Source organism: Typha angustifolia, chromosome 11 (genome assembly GCF_048772165.1).
Source record: "Typha angustifolia cultivar Huaian chromosome 11, ASM4877216v1, whole genome shotgun sequence".
NCBI classification, from domain to species: domain Eukaryota; kingdom Viridiplantae; phylum Streptophyta; class Magnoliopsida; order Poales; family Typhaceae; genus Typha; species Typha angustifolia.
This window is the reverse complement of record NC_133249.1, coordinates 7752465-7771455: the sequence shown is the minus strand read 5'-3', so window position 1 is coordinate 7771455 and position 18991 is coordinate 7752465. Positions and strand designations below refer to the sequence as shown.

The 18991-nt window shown below is 33.1% G+C and overlaps 1 protein-coding gene across 1 annotated transcript; it reads left to right on the top strand.

Annotated features, from left to right (window-relative positions):
• Nucleotides 1–11286: 11286 nt before the first annotated feature.
• Nucleotides 11287–18978, top strand: LOC140771513 (RGS1-HXK1-interacting protein 1). Its single transcript, XM_073113115.1, has 9 exons — nt 11287–11579; nt 11661–11727; nt 11825–11902; nt 12340–12392; nt 15743–15826; nt 17725–17777; nt 17863–17927; nt 18018–18076; nt 18671–18978. The coding sequence occupies exons 1-9, from the start codon at nt 11346–11348 to the stop codon at nt 18758–18760; spliced, it is 783 nt and encodes a 260-aa protein (XP_072969216.1). The 5' UTR covers nt 11287–11345; the 3' UTR covers nt 18761–18978.
• Nucleotides 18979–18991: the final 13 nt, after the last annotated feature.

The following is an 18991-nucleotide window of genomic DNA, read 5'->3' as shown; positions in this document are numbered from 1 at the left end:
TGTAGGGGAAGGCAGTCAGGGGAAGAAACACAACTTAGTATATATATATTCCCACCGTTAGATGAATATCCTACGGTTGATACCTATTACAAGTCATATCAAGCCGAACTTGATAGAGCTGGACCACAATCAATCTCGACTCTGAAATTAATTCTGGAGCCGGATGTAAAGAGATCTCATTAACATTTAGATTTGAGCCAAGCCTGAGCCGAGCCGAGCTCAAGTCTAACTATTTTGAAGGCCCTAGAATGGATCCCAAAGTGCTACCACCCGATCGAACCCGAATCTGAATTCGTGATGAATTAATATTCAAAGGAAGCGCACTAGAGTAAGATTTGGGTGTGTATGGAATGGGGCGATGGAGTTAGAAAAGTGTATGTTGTATCTAAAAAGATTGCACTGTTCATACCTAATATTAAGTGTTAAAATTTTATCTTAAGACTCAAATCATACTTAATTATATGCAAGCATATTAATTATAGTTATACTCTACTATACACAAGAGTATATAATCAGCAATCCAGACTAGTGTACTACTGTAGCTGATAGAAATAACATCCGCTACATATGCCTTAGCAAATTATATATATGAATGTAAATTACGCAACTCCTTGTTAGGAACTGGAGAATGGGTTCTAGCTCTAGATCTGGATTCCCTTATGGAGATTTTGGCCTAGAAAGATTCAGGGAAGAAAAGATGAAAACTAGTAAACCTCTATACAAGGACATCTTATTAGGGCTTGGAAAAATTGATGCAAAAGAAGATAAAGAGGGTAGGGTTCCATTGAAACCTGATTGGAGATCTAGCTAGTGTTTTTGCTACGATGGTCGAGACCATTAGGCCGCATACTGTCTGAATAGCATTGTGTTACAAATGTGGGAGATTTGGTCATAGAGCAAGTTTGTGTAGCATAGGAAGGAGAGTTAAAATTACAAAATTACACTAGAGATGGATCGCCGGTGGTGATGTTGTGAGCTTCAGAGGAGATGCGTCAAAAAGAGTTTCAATCTAAAGTTGTGTATGGTGGTGAATATTACACAAGGTTGGATCTCGGCTAATAATTTAGAGTTAGCCATATTTGCGATGTGGTCAAGGGGACATATTTGGAGGGCAAGAGTATTAGTAAACTTCCCATCTGTGCAACAAATGGAGGAGGTATCAAGATTGGGGTTGATTGATCTTGGGATTGCTCAACAGAAATTCTTAGTATAGCGAAAGGATATAAAGATGATAGGAGAAGAGAGCCAATTTGGATAAAAATATTACCTATTCCTTTACATTGCTGGAACTACATACACTTTCTTAAAATTGGTGAATCATTTGGGTTTCAAGTGATGGTGGATGAACAAACCAACAAAAAGATTAATCTAAAATATGCAAGATTAGAAGTGATCGTAAATGATATTGTGGATATCCCAATCCAATTAGTGGTGATTATTAAGGGGATGGTCTTTATAATATCTTGCGAGATTGAAGAACTAGAGAAAAAGAAATAATTAGAAACTGTTTATAAGTGGATCAGGAAGGGACCTAATCAAAGTTAAGACCAAAGCAATAATAAATCTTGGGAAAGTTAGGGGGGAAATCTTAAATTTATCCCAAAAAATATTTTACTAGAAAAAAGAGGGCATACCAAGTGTTTGTTGAAATGTCTCAATGGAAGAGAAAACTATATACTTGTCAGAACCTATAGCTACTAAGGTAGTTGATGAAGAAGTTAGCACTAAGGAACCCTAGATGAAAAAATCAATGAAACTAGAGGATAAAGAAAAAAAAGGAAATTAATAGAAGATGAGTGTGTGAATTCAGTAGAGAAAATTTTTTCTTTTCATATGGCTAAGGCTCTGATAGAAGATACGAACAAATCTATTAGTAAAAGAATGTGGAAAGGGAAAGAAAAATTTTGGTGGAAAAAGAAATATGGAGGAAAATGTCTAGTCTTGAAAAATCTGCAGAATGGAAAGATGGTTTGAGTGAAAATGAAGAAATACAAGAACATGAGGAAAATGATGAAGGGGAGTAGAATTGTAACAACCTATTGTAAAAGAAAAAAAATCATGGCATGATGCAGCCAACCACACTGTGGCCGGTCTTGTGCCAAGAAAGAATAGGCGCTAGTCAACATTAATGATTAATGGGAAGTTAGGCAAATACTTTTAGTGTAGGAAAGGGTTGTGATAAGGGGTTCATTATCGCTTTATCTATTTGTGCCAATAGCAGATGATTTATATAGAATAATGGAGTAGGCAAAACAAGCGAGTTTGCTAACAGGTTTGGGTGAGGATGTGAAAGCCAATGGATTATAAACTTGTAGTATGCGGATGACACTTTAATCTTCCAATGGCAAATAAGCAAGAAGTTGGGGTGTGAAAATTTATATTACACTGTTTTGAAGCTGTGTCACGATTAAAGAAAAAAATTTATAAAATACCTTTATTATAAGGTGGAGAAGCTACTAATTAAATATTTGGAGCTCCCCTTTATATGATAGTAAGCTAAGAAAAAGTGACTGGATCTCTGTTATTGATAAAATTAGAGAAAAGGCTTGTAGGCTAGAAATGAAAAAATGTTATCACTTGGAGAGATAATTATTCTTATCAATTTGGTATTGAGTTCGATTCCCTTATATTATCTGTCTATTTCTAATATCTCTGTGTGGGTGAAAATAAGAATTAATAAGTTAAAAAGAGTCTTTATGTGGAAAAGTACGGAGGATGTAAAAAGAATTATTTACTAATTCATTGGAAGAAAGTATGTAAGAAGGAATTCAGAGGTATGGAGATAACAGATCTTTCAGATATGAATAGGGCTTTGCTTGCTAAATGGCGATGGAGACTTCTAAACTTTGAGAATCAGATGCGGGTTAAGATTGTAATGCAAATGTATTATAAAAAGCTAAAAGTGATAGAGTTTAATCTAAGTAATTCTACAAGGGATTCTCCAATTTGGAGAGAGGTGCTGCAGACAAGCAAGATCTTTCGACTAGGCGTGAGCTTGTATATTCAAAATGGACAAACTGCTAAATTTTGGAAAGATATATAGAGTGGGGAGTGCAGTATGGCTACTAGGTTTACTAAACTCTTTGAATTGACTTGGGATGAAAAGATTACTATACAAGAGGTTTGGGATGGGTCTAATTGGAATCTAAAGTATAAAAGAAATCTTATAAAGCAACAAAAGAAGGAGAAACTTGATATGAGGGCTCTAGTAGAGAGTAGTAGTATTAGACTCAAACAAGGAAGAGATAAAATAAAATGGAGGCTTGCGAGCAATGGGGTTTATATGATGAAATCTTTGTATCAGTTTCTAGATAATAGAGGTATCATCTTACACTCTACAGAAAATTTGGAAACTAAAAATTCTTTTAAAGGTTAAAGCTTTCTTGTGGCTAATATGTCAAAACAAGATCTTAACAAGGGACAACTATACAAGCGAGGATGGAGTGGTAATACAGTTTGTCTCCTTTGTTTTAGAGAGGAGTCGCGGACCATCTCTTTATAAGATGTAAATTTGTGCAGAAGTTTATTGGTAAAATGGTCGTGGACACTAGAATGACAAGCACCCCAAAGCATGCTAGAGATTGGTTTTTTGATACCCATTGGAAGAAAATGGGCTAAAAAATTGGATTCTTATTTGGGTTATAGCCCTAATGTGAAACCTTTGGCTAGAAAGAAACAATAGATAGTCTACTAGTAAATCAAAATCTTGTGAAGAGCTACAACATCAGATAACCTCTCTGTTCTTTTGCTGGGAAGGCCTACAAGGAGAAGAGGCGGTTAAAAAGCTTAAAAGATGATTCAAATTGTAGACATCAGGGACTAATAAAGTGGGACCTATCATTAGAGGAGCTACATCTTCTGCTTTTTGTAGTGTTTTTCGGCATTTCGGTCTTATTATGTAGAAAATTGTTCAAGAATCGATGTTGATGTTTACATTTTATGTTAGTTCTAATTTCACTAAATATGCATTGTGTTTCGTGGTAGTGGTAAACTCTATGTTAAGATCTTAGTTTTAAACTAGGGTAGTTTATAGCGGTGGTATATTGTGATGGACTCTAACAGCGTTGTATATTGATTGTAGTAATTGGTAGTGATAGCCTTTGTCAAGGAATTGGTTTGCCCCTTGGTAGTTGTGGTTGTGGTAATTTTGTAAGAGATTTATGATGTTTGTTGTTATGTTGCCCTCAGACTAATAGGTCCAAGTTGATACAAACTAAGTGTTTTTTTTTTGTTTTTAATGAAATAGGGCAACACTACCTTTTGTCAACAAAAAAAAAAAGAATGTATATTACGCATCAAACTACTGACTTCGAACATGAGCCACAGAATCGCATATTAGCAATTATAACTACCTATAGGCATCATAACTTTAACGCTTACTTAGGTATCTCCATATTTTCTATCAACTACCCTATTAATGTGATTTTAGGGTTTCCTTTAAAATGTGTAGATCACGTATCACACATTTCAAGAATTTAAGTAGTAGAAGAGTCAACGAAAATATTATGTCATGCACTTTCTAATCGTGACAATAAAATGCTAATCATCTCTCTCTATAAATATATTATATAATCATGTTGAAGGCTAAAAGATACATATATATAATGATTACATAATATACCTAATTTGGGAAAGGTGTAGAATTGGCTAAAGTATGATCATAGAATACTTAGTAACTACTTTTCACGTCAATCAAATGTCTTTTTCTTACTGGCGGGGTCTCGAAAAAGAGGTATAAATTTGAAATCATTTATGTAATATAGAGTTAGGCTTTCATCTATCTAACATCAATTCAAATAAAAATATTACTCTTTTTAGTTACTCTTTTTACTCTTGCAAAGTGATTAGGTTTATATTTTCTTTATTTTTATCATACTAGTAATATTACTTTTACTAACATAGACAATAATGATTATTTCCTACTTGTATAAGAGTATGATTGTAAGAGTCTACAATTTCCTTTTTGTTATAAAAGTATATAATAGATAAGCTTATATAATTGTAAATATATGTTTAATGACCCAAGTTAGTAAAAAAACAAATTATATAGCTGGGCATAACGCGACCGGCCACGTTATGGCCAGCCTTATGCCAGTATGCTATACATGTAGTGGCCATAGTGGAGGTGCCCTATTTGGCGTCACTGCAACTCGTGGAGGTGTGATTGAGCCCACCGGCCACTCTGCTGTCACCACGCGACCACCCCGGCCTCTCTCTCTCTTTCTCTTTCTCTCTCTCTCTATTCTCTTGGTCTTTTCCTCTCTCTAGCTCTCTCTCTCTCTCTCACTCTTTAGCTCTCTTCCTCTCTCATGGCTTTCTCTTGAAGCCGCCGGCGAGAGGCCGAGCACTGAGTTGCCACCAGTGACTGTTCCCCTCCCCTACAACCCAATCCCCCTTACCCTTTCTTCTTCTTCTTCTTCTTCTTCTTCTTCTTTTCTCTCGAGCAAAACCTTGACTGTAGTGGTGCTGGGCTTGGCACCCTACAGTGCGTGGGTGGGCCTAGGTGCTAGGCTCGGCCTAGCACCTTGAGGCAATGAGGTGCTAAGCTGAGCCCAACATTGTGTAACAACAAACTTTTATTTTTTTAAAATTGTTTAAATTATGTTATTAGTTAATTAATTATTGTAGATAATCTAAAATATTAATTTCTATGAATTAAATCTAATTATACCATGATTAGTAAATAAATCTAATTATATCATGATTAGCAAAATACATGTAATATAAATACTATATTTATCCTCGATAGGTATAATAATTATTAGAGTGATGTTCATATACACGTATGTAGGTACTTGCATTAATTTATTTTATTTCATATCTTCTTAATTATCAACAAAAATAAAAGGTTGATGATTATGTCTTCAATAAATTATTGTATAATATAATTATGGTTTATAAATAACAAAACAAATATAGGAATTAATAATATGTGATTACAACGAGAAATTATTTTTTAGTTAGGTTAATTTTAATTAGTAGAAATACTGATATTATATGTTATAAATAATTTTACATCCCGGCTGCTCTATTCAAGACCTCGTAGACCTTTCTAACAAGGATTGATCATTGTTATAGCAAACTTGAAAGAGTGATTACTTGCTAATTATGGTTGCTTGAGTAGTCTTATCTCCTAAACGCATTTTTTAAACTATAATATATTATATAATTATATATATGCATGTTTTGGCCTCCAACATGATTATATGAACTTATTTAGAAATGATTTCAGTTAAGTATATTTTATCATTCATTTGATTAGACTGATTTAGGATATGAGTATGTTGATGATATACGGAGATGATATCTAGCATGAGGATGCATGTGATAGATTAGTATAGATATGCATGTGTCAAATACATGGTTGAAGACTGTATTGTATCATTTTTCTCTCGGCCTCTTTACCATTTAAATTCTTAATATGCATAATTTGTTATAGTACTAGATATATGCATTGATCTATCATATATAATGAAATTATGAAAATGCATATATGTGATGTGATGGCTAGATTGATATCTACTCCGAACTAGTACTGGACATATTCTTAGTATATGACAGAGTATCGTAATGGCTAATGGTTGTACTCTTAGCATATGACAGGATACAACTATCATTAATATACTCTTAGCGTATAATAGAGTATGATTATTACTAAAATACTCTTAGCGTATGGTAGGGTACGATTATCTTAAGAGATACCCCTAGCGTGTGGCAAGATATAATTATCTTCAGAGATACCCTTAGCGCATGGCAGGATATGATTTGAGCTTATAGCATGATAGATATCAAGTTTGGGGCCGGGTATCACAGTCCAGTATATTGTATAATATTTAGAGTTAAGACAGATGACTGTGATAGTGAGAGATATGTGAATAATATTTAACTCTAACATATATGATATCGAGTGATTGGCATGCATCATGCATACTGATGTGACTAGTATCATTGGATCCTGATTATTATACTTTATAAGTTGTTAAATTGGGTGATATTATATTATAATTTCATCATGAGATATATTTTTAGTTGAGGATATAATACGCTCATTCATAAGATATTGATTACACACACACACACACATATATATATATATATGCTCATATATGACATCATACTTATTTCTGTTTCGTATTATCTTAGTACATAATTTACTCTTTATTTGACATTACCGATTTGGGATAAGGTATATTCACTGAGCTTTTAGCTTATGACTCTTTTTTTTTTCTTCTTTCCAGAAACTCAAATAAATAAGTGGAGTATGATACTCCCTTAAAGGTCTTGCCAACAATTGAGGAGTAGACTGCGGTTAGTGTTGTATGCTAGTATGAGTTATGTTATATGATGTATCAGTTAACTTTTAGAGTGATGTCTTTATCTTTGTCATTTTTATTAGTAAGTGACTTTGTACTTGATGTGTTATATATATACTATTATTGTGAATATGTAATAGTGAGATGCTCTTGATGACATGTTGGATCCTATGTGGGGCCTTATTAGGATTATCAGTGTATTGTTGATATTTACATAGTTATTCTTAATTTAGATATTATGGATAAAATTATAGTGTTAATACAAATTTACTTGATTGTCGGCAACTAACCAAGTTGCCAGGTGCCTTGCAGGTGCTGTGCGGCTTGTGCCATACGCGTATTTAGTGTTCGGGTGTTACAATTTGACTAGCTATATATAATTAATAATTATAGGCATTATACATGAATAATTTTGGTAATATATATATATATATATATATATATATACACGTTCGAACACCTTAAGCTTTTTTCCATTCTAGATTTCATAAGCTATTTGTTTTGTTTTAGGTCTAAAATAAACTTTATTAATCATATGGGCAATAGTATTCACAACCTCAACTTAGCATCTTTGAGGAATATTCTTTATACGCATCATAACACGAGCCATGTCTTACACAATATAATATTTTTCTCTCAACTACATTATTTTGCTTTATGCCATAAGAATCATAAAACAAGGTATATTATTCCTTCTCAAATTCACTACCATTTTTTAACCGATAAAATCTTATAATCTCTTTCATTTTGAAGTCACAAACATAAGAATTTAAAATCATCAAAGATATCATTCTTTTTCTCTTAAGAAAGCTATCTATGTTAATCTAAAAAAATCATCTACCAAAAGAGATAATATATGTGTGTGTGTTCACTAATACTTTTAGTTTTAGTTGGACCCATGAGATCAATTTATATCAATTTCAAAGGTCTTTTGGTAGAAAAAGAATCAATCTTTTTATGAGAAAACTTAATCTGTTTGCCCATGTACATTTTGTTTTTTGACATTCAAATTTGATATACCTTGATATATTCAAATTTTAATAGCTTTGATTAATCATTAAAGTTCACAGCTTAATCTTTGAAATCGTAATTCAAAATAATCCAAAGATGTAGAATTAAATTTTAAGACAGCATTCAAGCAAACACCATATTAATTATCTATAGTTTGAACACCATATACCACAGTTTTATATTTCTAGTCTATAATCACACACTGATTTAAAAAAATGTACTTCATGAAGATTGTCACGTATTTAACTATTACTCAAAAGATTTGCCTTTAAAGCCTCGATATATAAAATATTTTATAATCTTAGTAATCAAGGAGGAATCACAACACCTCTTTCTATAACTTTAGTAGTGTTATCATCACCAAAGATCGCAGTACCACCCTCAAAATTTTATAGAGACTGAAACAAAATTTTATCATCAGACATATGTCTAGAACAATCACTATTTAAATATTACGTGTTAGAATATAAAGTTTAAAGGCAATATGCATAACCTATCACTTAAAATCACTTTTTTTTTATTCACACATGTTTTATTTTCAAACTAATTTTTATCAATCTTTTCATTATTCAAATCATAATAGTTTGGTCCTATATAGGCGAAAACACCACAATTATAATAAATAAGTATAAATTTTGATTTTCTTACTTGACTGTTGTTTCTAAAACTCAAATCAAATGTACCTTATTTTAATTTACTTGAGGTGTAGGTTTAGTTTTTTTTTTGGATATGATGGAACACCACGAGTGATAGGTACATATTTTTAGTTGTACGCTCACCTAGTACTTACAGAAATAAAAATAATTTTAATATTACTTAGGATTTTTTACATAACCGAGGCCATACTTGGTTCATGCATTCTGAATCTTGTCTATCTTAGTTTTTCTTATTTCAGTTTAATTTCTCAAGAAGATCCTTAAGCTTCTTTTTATTTTTATTTTTTTAAACTTTTTCAGTCTTCTAAATTAATTCTAAGAGAATTTAACTTGCCGAAATCTTATGCCTTTCAAATTTATATAACTTTTGGTATAGTTCATCGTATGCCTTTCAAATATTCATCTTTTCATCGTTGTCTTTCTGCTCATATGTGCTTAAATTCTCACAAGAATTGTTAGATGATAAAATAGATCCAGTAAATGCTAAAAGATTTCTTGTTTAATTTAGAATCGCTATAATCCGACTTATTTGAATCATTCCAAATGACTTCCATTGCTTTTCCTTTTATTTTCAATTAGTTTTGACATTCTTGTACAAATTGTTTGAAACCTTGTCATTCATAACATTATATATCCCCACTAGTACTGTGACATTTAGGTCTTTTGTTATTGTCAAGAGGTTTAGACTTATTATTATTACCCAAAACATTCTTCAATTAGAAAAAATCTAATTGTTTTAACAAAAAGAATCATTAGCTCATGATCAAAATCACTATCATCATTGCTACCATTCTTAGTCTTTTAAATAGAATTTAGAGCAAACCCCTTTAGATTTTCTATGCTGATGAAGAGTAGCTTCAAAAGTTTGAAAGTTCTTGACTAATTGTTCAACTCTCATATTATCAATGCCCTTGCTATTTTATATAGTAGTAATCGTAGATTAAAATCTCTTAGAAAAAGATCTAAGAATTTTTCTAACAATTCTATTTTTAAAAAACTTTTCTCCCTCGGTTTTGAGTTGAAACATCACTTAGTTAGACATAAAAGTTATCAAAAGACTCGTTATCCTCTATACAAAGAGTTTCAAACTTAGTAGTAAACATTTGAAGCTCAAATAAGTTAATAGTAGGAGTATCCTCATGTATAGTCTTGATGATATCTTAAGCATCTTTAGCAACTTTACATATACAGAAACCCATCATAAAAAACACCACTTAAAAATTATATTAATGATTTTACTATTCCAACCACATAATTCATACTTTGATTTATCCCATTTGTCTATGGGTTTTACTATTTCTTTTAATCAATTATCATAGTTGGAGATGTCCAACCATGAACAACAGATATCCAAACCCGTTTACCAATAAACTTTACAAATGCTCACGTTTTGGATTTCTAGTACGGATAGTTAGATTTATCAAGCAAATTAGGTTTAGCCATAGATTGTCCTTATCTAGGAAAATCCATTTTCTAAAAGATCTCTCTCTAAAGTAAGAGAACCCTACTCTAATATCAATTGAAAAGAAATTTAGCCAAACGGACATACTAATCTAGAGTTTCTGACCAAAGTATCGTTACACTCTAAATTATTTCCTATATATCACAGTTTAACTGTTTCCCAAACTACTACAACAGAAAAATTACTTTCTCTGACAACAATTTTAGTGGATTAATTAATCTTTTAATACACTAAAAAACCGTTAGAAAAATCGTTATCTTAGACAACGATTTTTTTTTAACGATTTTTTTTTTTTGACCATTGTAGCTATATAAAACGCTTTCACAGAATTTGATAAAATTTGAAGGAGCTATGGTCTTTTTTTTCTTTTCTGCAATTCTAAGCATAGTTGGCCGGGGAGAATGACTATACCATTCTAACTTGTAAATCTTTTTTATATTTTCACAACAACATATTTTATGACTAAAATAGATAATTCAGTACAAAGTTACGATAATCTAAACTTTTTCCATATATTCTAGTCTATACCTTTCTCATTAGATGTCTAATTAAACTCGGATTAGAATCATTATATTCATTCGTTTTAATCTTCACAAGCTGCACAGACTTTTAGTTTCAAAGTTAAGCTGTTCCAAAGAATAATTTAACAAGTAAATTATTTTATTAAGTTAAAATATACGAATTATAAATCGTTTTCTAGGAGAGGAGATTGATTTATTATTTACTTTTACTAGTAATTAATTTTAAAATTTATCAGAAAACTGATTAATTTATTAATAACCGTTAATTTAATGTTTTACTGTAGCACTTTGGTTAAAAAAAAAGCTCTACTAAACCATCTCAATACTTCCAAAACTCCGCAATTCGTTCTCCGTCCTCTCCGCGGTCTCCGATCTTAGCAACATGGCCGAAGACGGCTCCGACCGCCGGGAGTCGTGGATCGACCGATTTCACGACATCATTGAGCAACACACCTCAATCCGAACCCGCGATTTCCCAACCTACCTCGCCGACGCCCCGCACGCCGCGTCCGCCATCTCTGCCGCCACATCCGCCGTATCCGACGCCACATCAGCCGCATCCGACGCAGTCTTCGCTGCCGCATCCTCTTCCTTAGAGCTTATCGATGACGCCAAGGTACGCCCCCCAACATCTCGCGGCTTGCTTTCTTTGATTACTTCTTTCTCTCGTCTTGATGTATTAGGTGGGGTTTTGTAGGAAAAGTTGGAATGGGTTAAGGCCCAGTATGAATTTCATGAAGATATGGCTTTTTCAAAGATTAAAGGTGCGATCTTTTCTCTTGTCGATCTTATCTTGGCGGCGTTTATGTCACTACCCTTGTGTGCATTGTTAGAAAAGGTTGCATTTTGATTGGTTTGCAGAGGGCGTTATTGTTGCAGCGTCGCATCCGGGCCTCTCTTCTGCGGTTGCTGCTGGCGTCGGGCTCGTCGTGCTTAAGGGTATCGTTCTTCCCTGCTATTGCTCTGCTTGCATTAATTGTATATTTCGATTAATATCCGCTTCTTCTTCTCTTTTGGTCATTAGCAAAAACCGTTGTTCTATCTTTCCATTCTGCCACTTTTCTTGTTTTTCCGCTTTGCTTATACCCCCGATAGCATTAGCATGATGGTTTACTGATTGGGCTGTGAAGAATTTTAGTCCTTATTCACTAATACATCCAGCTTGCACTTGAAGTGGATATTATTCCTTGTAGAAGCACTAAAGTAACTTATATTTGTGACACAGTAAAATAGGCCACACATGTAGGAGGTCATGCTGTAGAACAGCTACAAATGTGCTAGTGTTTTTTCTTGGCATTATTTACTCTTCATTTTTAAGAAATAAGTCGAATAACATGACTTTAAATTCTAACAGCACTTGTTCCTTCAATCTTCAGGACCGAGAAACTTTTTTATCCAAAATGTGAGACGTCTCTTTGTTAGCAAGGAGGTGGGCACAAGCAGTACTTACTCATCAGCTTTGTTGGCAGTCGAATTACTTTTTTATTCTTTCTATTCATAATATTGTTTTAGATCTACTATCTCATTTGAACATTTGTTGATCGCCTTTTTTTGTGATCCTTTTTGAAATTCTGATATACATTAGAAATGGATCTAGCATTTTAGAGAAGAAATCAAAGTTATATATGAGTGCAGAAGATATAAAATTTCTAGGAAATTAAGTTCTGGTTTCCATGTTTTGATTTCTGCAACTATGAAAGGAAAAAAAAAAGTAACAAGTTGCAATTTCATTGGAAGTCAAAATCTTTATATTGTTAATTGTTACTTTGAGTTGTGTAGGCCATACTATGCATTCTAATGAAATATAGATTAGAGTATAGATGCTTTTCTAACTTGTTAAGTGCCTTATAAATCTTAATGATAATTTGTGGAATATTGGCTAACTTCGATAACACTTTCTTCGTGAGGTTTAAGATTTATCTGCTCATATTCTCTTTGTATAAATGATGAAAGCATGAAAAATATTAACTGGATTATTATTTGTGAGTCATGACATTTGTTTAGTTTAGGGTTGTCCTAAAGGACTTCAATTTTCCAACTTGAATGATAGAAGTGCTAAATTTTATATGATGTCGACCTATTGCAGTGACCTAAAGGAAATACATATTCTAATAATCTATAGTAAAGGTTTCAGGACATCCACGTGATCCTCAATAGGCCTCTAGCATGTGGATTTTAGGGATAGATCTCATTACATTTTATGGTGCTACCATGTTTAGACTCTTTCATTTTCTCTTGTGGGTACCAATTTAGACTGAGTCAGCCCAGGAATCCTTCAAGATGGCAAAAGCAATATTTTGTAATAGTGGCTGCAGGAAAGAAAGGGAATAGAGGAGAGGAGAATAAAAGAGATCACTCTTACTAGGAAGAAGACTAGAAGGGAGGGCAAAGAATCTGTAGAACATCTTTTATGGGCTGTACAGTTGGTATAAGTGAGACAAAATGGGGAGGGAGAAAAGGTGATAGGGGTTGCCCATATGTTTTCTTGATCTAAAAGTTGATCTCAATTTAATCAATATGAGCAACCCATATTTGTAGGCTAATTAAAATTAAATTGTTGGCTGATTCAATTTGATCAAATCAGATTAATAATTGCCTAGATCGTTGATCTTACTTTGGACTACTTGGTTTATTCCATGCTCCACCAAGTCTGAAAAATCCATGAAATATTCAGGGTTTTAATAGTCACAAGCTATGAAGCATGGGCAGTTCAAATAGCATATTGTGTCCATGCCCGACACTTGTTGGGCACCGACACTCATTGGACACGTGTCGAACACTTTTATAATGTACCCAGTATTTAAAAAATTATATAATAAATTCGGATGCTCCTTGCACACTTTTAGACACTGAGACACTTTTTTTGGACATAAGATTTATCATATGAAAATTTATAATAGCAATTATCTACTGTAGGAATTTTCTACATATGTTATAGAAATATAATGCAACAATCACAAGTTATTGCATCCAAGAAAATTAGTATTAATGTAAATTATTGTAAAATCACATATTTGTCAATGCCGTCCACTGTAGTTTAATAATGGTAGTTATTTATTCTCATAATATTTTATTGTATAGTCATGTATTAGTATCATCATTTTTGACTTTGTGGTAGTGTATATTTTGTTTCTTTCTCATGAATAATTTATGCATGCTTATGTATTTATATTATAAGTTTAGAAAAATATAATTTTTTAAATGTATCAACAATATATGTAAAATTTTAATTTATTTATTTTGCCATGTCCTAAATATATCATGTCTTATTTTTTTAAGATTTATCGTATTCTCATGTCCGTATTGTATCATATCGTATCGTGTCATATCTATTTCTTTTGTCAGCGTTCGTGCTTCTTGGGTCACAAGTAAGTTTGTCTTTAGATCAATTGTTCCCCTGATGACTCTATCCACTCAATGCTCATGAAAAATTTATTTAAGTTGATCTTTGGCATTAGGCTACCCTATGAATTAGATATGCAACCTTTTTATATCTTCTATTAGGCAATAAGTCAAGAGTCTAAATAGGAATTGGTTTGACTTACAAAGGAAGCAAGTCAAGCAACTAGAACTCAATTGGAAACAATTTGAAGTCCAACAAGAAATATACTCTTCTAGTTTACTATTACCTGATCGAATGATTGGTCTAATTGACTTAATTTAGGAAGTCTATCACTCTACCTAAACCCTCCCAATCAAGAAAAATCAAGTAGTTGGTTGATCTAACTTATTAGGAGATAAGGACCCATTATTGAAAGGAATAGTTGCCACCTACATTCTGGGCAGTGTATTGAGTAACCTCTTTCTATATTTAATTAGTCTTTTATGTATTGACTAGCCATTCCTCTAATCCTCTTCTTTTGCATGCTTTTCACAGAGTTTGAACCAAGGATTTTAGTATTGCTAGCACTAGTTGGTCAGCAGCCCTCTGGAACTACATGTGCTAGGCAGCACTGTTAGTGTAGCCTGAGATATAGACTCTGCTGGAGAGAGAGAGAGAGAGAGAGAGAGGGGCAGAGATGAGAGTAGAAAGAGCAGAGGAAAGATGTTATTAGAGAGGAAGGGGAAGACGATGCCCGTCGTTTTTGTTGCCACTGCAATTATTGCATCTCTTAACCCTATCTAACAAATATAGGGAAGCAGAAGAAGACTAGACGCCGATTCATTAACATATCATCTTTTTGAGTGACAATTTAACTGTATCATGATTTAAGAAGATGATCCATTACCAGATCATGACCTAAAAAGGAGGACCCAACAACATATCCTCTTTTGCAAAATCAATCCAATTGTTTCTTTGACCCTTCATCTTATGCTCTATAGTGTTTTCAGGGTGTAGGGGGCACTGATGATGTTCTTACAGAGTGCATATGCTGCCTCTTTTTCATCAAAATATTCTTAATGATTTTCATGTTCACTATTTTCTTCTTGAGTATTCTTATTTTTCTTGCTGATTTAGAACATGTAATAGCACATCATGTAAGTAGGTGGTGATGCTCCTTTAACCTTTACAACTACTTCCTAGTTCCTATAACACCTCTGGGCTCACTTCCCTTTTCATGCTACCTAGCCGGTGTTAGATTCTCTTGTTCTTCCCTCCATAGTTTAATTGGTGTTTTTCATTTCAAATTAGATGAATCAAACATAATTAAATATTATGTGATTTCATCTTGTTTTCTAAGTTCTCATGACCAGTATATGGTTCCTGTTTTATAATTCAAATTTTATCTGAATAAATTGGATGGAATGTGATAGTTACTGAGTATCTTTTGTTCATAGACCCTGCTTTCCAATGCTCAAACTGAAGTTGTTGGGTTGCGACAATCTGTCAATCTTGTGAATAACGAAGCTAGAAAGTTGACGGTAAGTCTCTTCATTCAAGGAAAATTGTTTTGGTACATAATTTGTAGTTTTCCATTATCCTACTGTACATGAATTAGGTTGACTCTCAATCTCATTTCTTTCTTGGCATTTTTTTATCTGGATACTTTTGAAGGAGTCTTGTTGATACTATGTGATACTCTTGAATTCTGTTTTTTCTGGAGTCTGTTTCTTGTATGCTTTTTGCTTGCTCATTTGATGGATTTTGTCAAATAGAATATGCTGATTGATGTTCATATGATGCATTTTTTCTCCCTGGAAAGTGAAATTAGTATGATTGCCACTAAATTTGAATTGGAGAGATATTCCAAAATATGATTATATGAATCATGCTTGTCATTTCTACACTGCAGTCATATTTCTCATTCTGGTTAAAGCTCTTGATTGCATCTCTACCCAAGTTGTAGTGGAAGTTGGACAGTTGGACCTCTTCTAGAAATGGGCAACCTTGGCCAATGGGGGATGTACAGAGGGAAAATGTACTCAATATTGTCCTGACAATTTTCACTCTGGTTTTGGTTGTTCCACTTTTGGTCTTTTCTTGATACATTAAAAAAAAAAAATCGATGAATCTCAGAAAAATAGGAAAACTAGCTGAAATTCAAAGAGAGAATGAAAAAAAGTATGAATTTTTTTTTTATAATTTTCCAAAAATTTCAATGAAAAAAATATATATACTAAGTTAGCATAATAAAATATCCCTGAAACCAAATAAAGTTTCCTGTCTCTGTGTGCTATGAAAATTTTGGCTCTTCCTGTCATGCAAGCAAGGTCAGTGACTAAGATCCTTCTATAGGCACATGAAGAAACCCAAGAAAGAAATTATTGGTAATTAAATTGAACATACTTGGAGTTGACATCTTTTTGATTTTACTGTTTTCTAGCCAACTTTTAGTCATTTTAATGTTATTCTCCTTTTTTTTCTAATCCAATTCCAACTATGTAATAAAAAACTGGAATATCAGCAATATCATTTTATAGTTTTATTTTTGGTTAGATTTGGGTGTCAAAGTTCCAAATCTGATTCAATAACCTAATTAAGGACTTCAAATTTTGGATTTATCTATTCTTAGCCCTTAGTTTCTACCAAAACCAGCAGCCAATCCATGTCTGAAATCATTGAAACTAACCATTGGAAACCAGCTGAAATCTGACCTAATGTGCTGAAGTTTAACAGTTTCGTGATTGGTTTCAGACTGATCATGGTGAAAACTGGTTTGTTTTGGTCAAAATGGGTTGGTCTGTGTTGAAAATCAACCATGACTTGAATGGGCTCTCATGGGCTGTTTCGTTAGGCTATCTTAGTAAAACAAACATTCCTAAAATTACTGTGAATTAAATTACTTATTCGGATAACAAAACACATTTTTGTAATCTATCGCAATAGAAAAATAATTCACTTCCTGTTTCTGGACAGCATGATTATTACATTAATAATGAAATTCTAGAAAATGGGACTTCCACCTTCATCCCCCTCTACTTGTTCTTACAGTTCCATCCAGACACCATGTGGATGGTCTGGTTTGCTCCATATCAAATGTTACCATGACTTTGAAAGGAGGCAGGAAATAACCAAGCAACTTATAGTGCAAGCATAATTTTAAAAGTAATGGAAAAACATGTTACTATAAAACATTATTTTTAATACTTAATTAAATGTTACGCAATCCATGCAACCCTCAACTTGTAGTTTATTCTGGAACTTGTAAGGCCATCAAATAGATGTTATGCATTCTAAGAATATATTGTTTTTCCATTATAAAGCAAAGTGGTATGGAATAGTCGCCCTTCATTGGTCATTTGTCCTTCACATTTCTTCCTGAAACTATCATTTGGACTACTATCAACTCTAAAGATTCTAAACTTTTACATTGATCCAGGAAAGGGCATTGAATGCAGAGAAGGAATTTCAGAAAGGCCGGGCAGATCTTATGTTTGTCATCCCTTGCTCAACCTCTGTTGTTTTTGTACCTTGATTTTCTGTTTGTTTCTTAAAAGTTGTATCTATATGATTGCAGACGAGAAGGGCGTGCCATTGAAAAGGAATTGCGGACTGTAAGGAAAATTGAAAAACAAGCAATGGGTATGTAACAATTCCTATGTCAATCATAATCTAACATCAGTGGATTTTTTGCCCCAAAATTTGGGAATAAGCTGGGTTTTGGACTGTCAGGTCTGAAAGTCATTCTTGGTGAACTTCCCAAAACACAAGCAGCTTCACTTCGTACAGAGGTTAGCATGGCACGTATATACTTTTGAATGAAACAAAAATGGTTCTCAATTTTTTCTGGTTTCTATTGATGACTGGGTATTTTAACTTTTTAAGTTTCATGGTTGAACAACCCACTCTGTGCTCATAATTTAGTCAGTCATCAATATTCTTATCGGACTTGAATTTTCCTGGTGATTTGACAAGCTCATTAATGATGCCAAGGGTGGACGTACCAGTTTTTGGTTTCAATTAAGATTCCAAAAGGGCGAAAAAGTTGCAAAGTTTGGTTGGCCGTCCAATTTATTCTTGTATTTTCTGTACTGAAAGCAGGAAAAAGAGCAGAAAATTCACAATTCTAGTAGAAGAATAGCAGAATAGCATGAAAAATTATACTAATCACTTTACACAAATATCATTTACACCCGAATAAGATTCTTGTTAGATCATGTAAACATTGGTAGTTAGATGTGCTACCAACAGCGAGATATAAAGATAGTCACATAAAGGAAAAAAAAGTGAAGATTATTTATAAATGTGAAGAAGTGAATTCTTATGTAATTTCTAGTTCTGAACTGTATAATTTTAATTGGTAATTCAATGTTGATTTCTTGTAGGCTGCTTCTCTGGTTTCTGGGGTCAAGAAAGAGAAAGAAGCTCTTAATGGTGCCCTCTCGAAGATTATCAATCACGGGGTGCCTATATGATTTTCTACTCCATTTGTCTTTCTTTTCACTCTCCTTGGAATTTGCCACATCAAGTAGAGTGTGATTCTAATCTGTAGTTGTCTGGAAAACTACAGAAGCATATCAAAGGCAAAGTTTTTTGGTTGTGAAACAAGGGAAGAAGAAGAAAGAAGAAAAGCTAATTCTTTCAACTCTTCATCTTAATTATATAACAACAAACGGTAGATAAATTTCTCATTTGATTTCAGTAGG